At 75.0% G+C, this 232-nt stretch overlaps 1 protein-coding gene across 1 annotated transcript in view; it reads right to left on the bottom strand.

Moving 5' to 3' along the window:
* Positions 1 to 226, bottom strand: part of IL17RA (interleukin 17 receptor A) — a 22,423-nt gene extending 22,197 nt beyond the window's left edge. The window contains exon 1 of the mRNA XM_025040996.1: positions 3 to 226. Within this exon, the coding sequence (XP_024896764.1) occupies positions 3 to 140 (138 nt within the window). The 5' untranslated portion in view covers positions 141 to 226. The remainder of the gene's footprint in view (positions 1 to 2) is intronic.
* Between the last annotated feature and the right edge of the window lie 6 nt (positions 227 to 232).

Raw genomic sequence — 232 nt, 5'->3', positions numbered from 1 at the left:
ACGGGTGCCGGGTGGTCCAAGAGCCGCGGGGAAGCGCGACCCGGGGCCGGTCCGCTCAGGAGCAGGAGCAGCAGGAGGAGCAGCAGCAGCCCCAGCGGGAGCCGGGGGAGGACGGGCGGTGGGTGGCGCGGAGCCCCCATAGCCCCCCAGCACTGTGGCGGAGCGCGCGGCCTGGGGCTGGGGGCGCAACGACCGAAATCCCGGGCCTTCCCTCGGCTCAGCAGTCTTGAGT

Source organism: Pteropus alecto, unplaced genomic scaffold (genome assembly GCF_000325575.1).
Source record: "Pteropus alecto unplaced genomic scaffold, ASM32557v1 scaffold76, whole genome shotgun sequence".
NCBI classification, from domain to species: domain Eukaryota; kingdom Metazoa; phylum Chordata; class Mammalia; order Chiroptera; family Pteropodidae; genus Pteropus; species Pteropus alecto.
The sequence above is the reverse complement of the archived record's forward strand: the minus strand, read 5'-3'. Positions and strand labels throughout refer to the sequence as shown.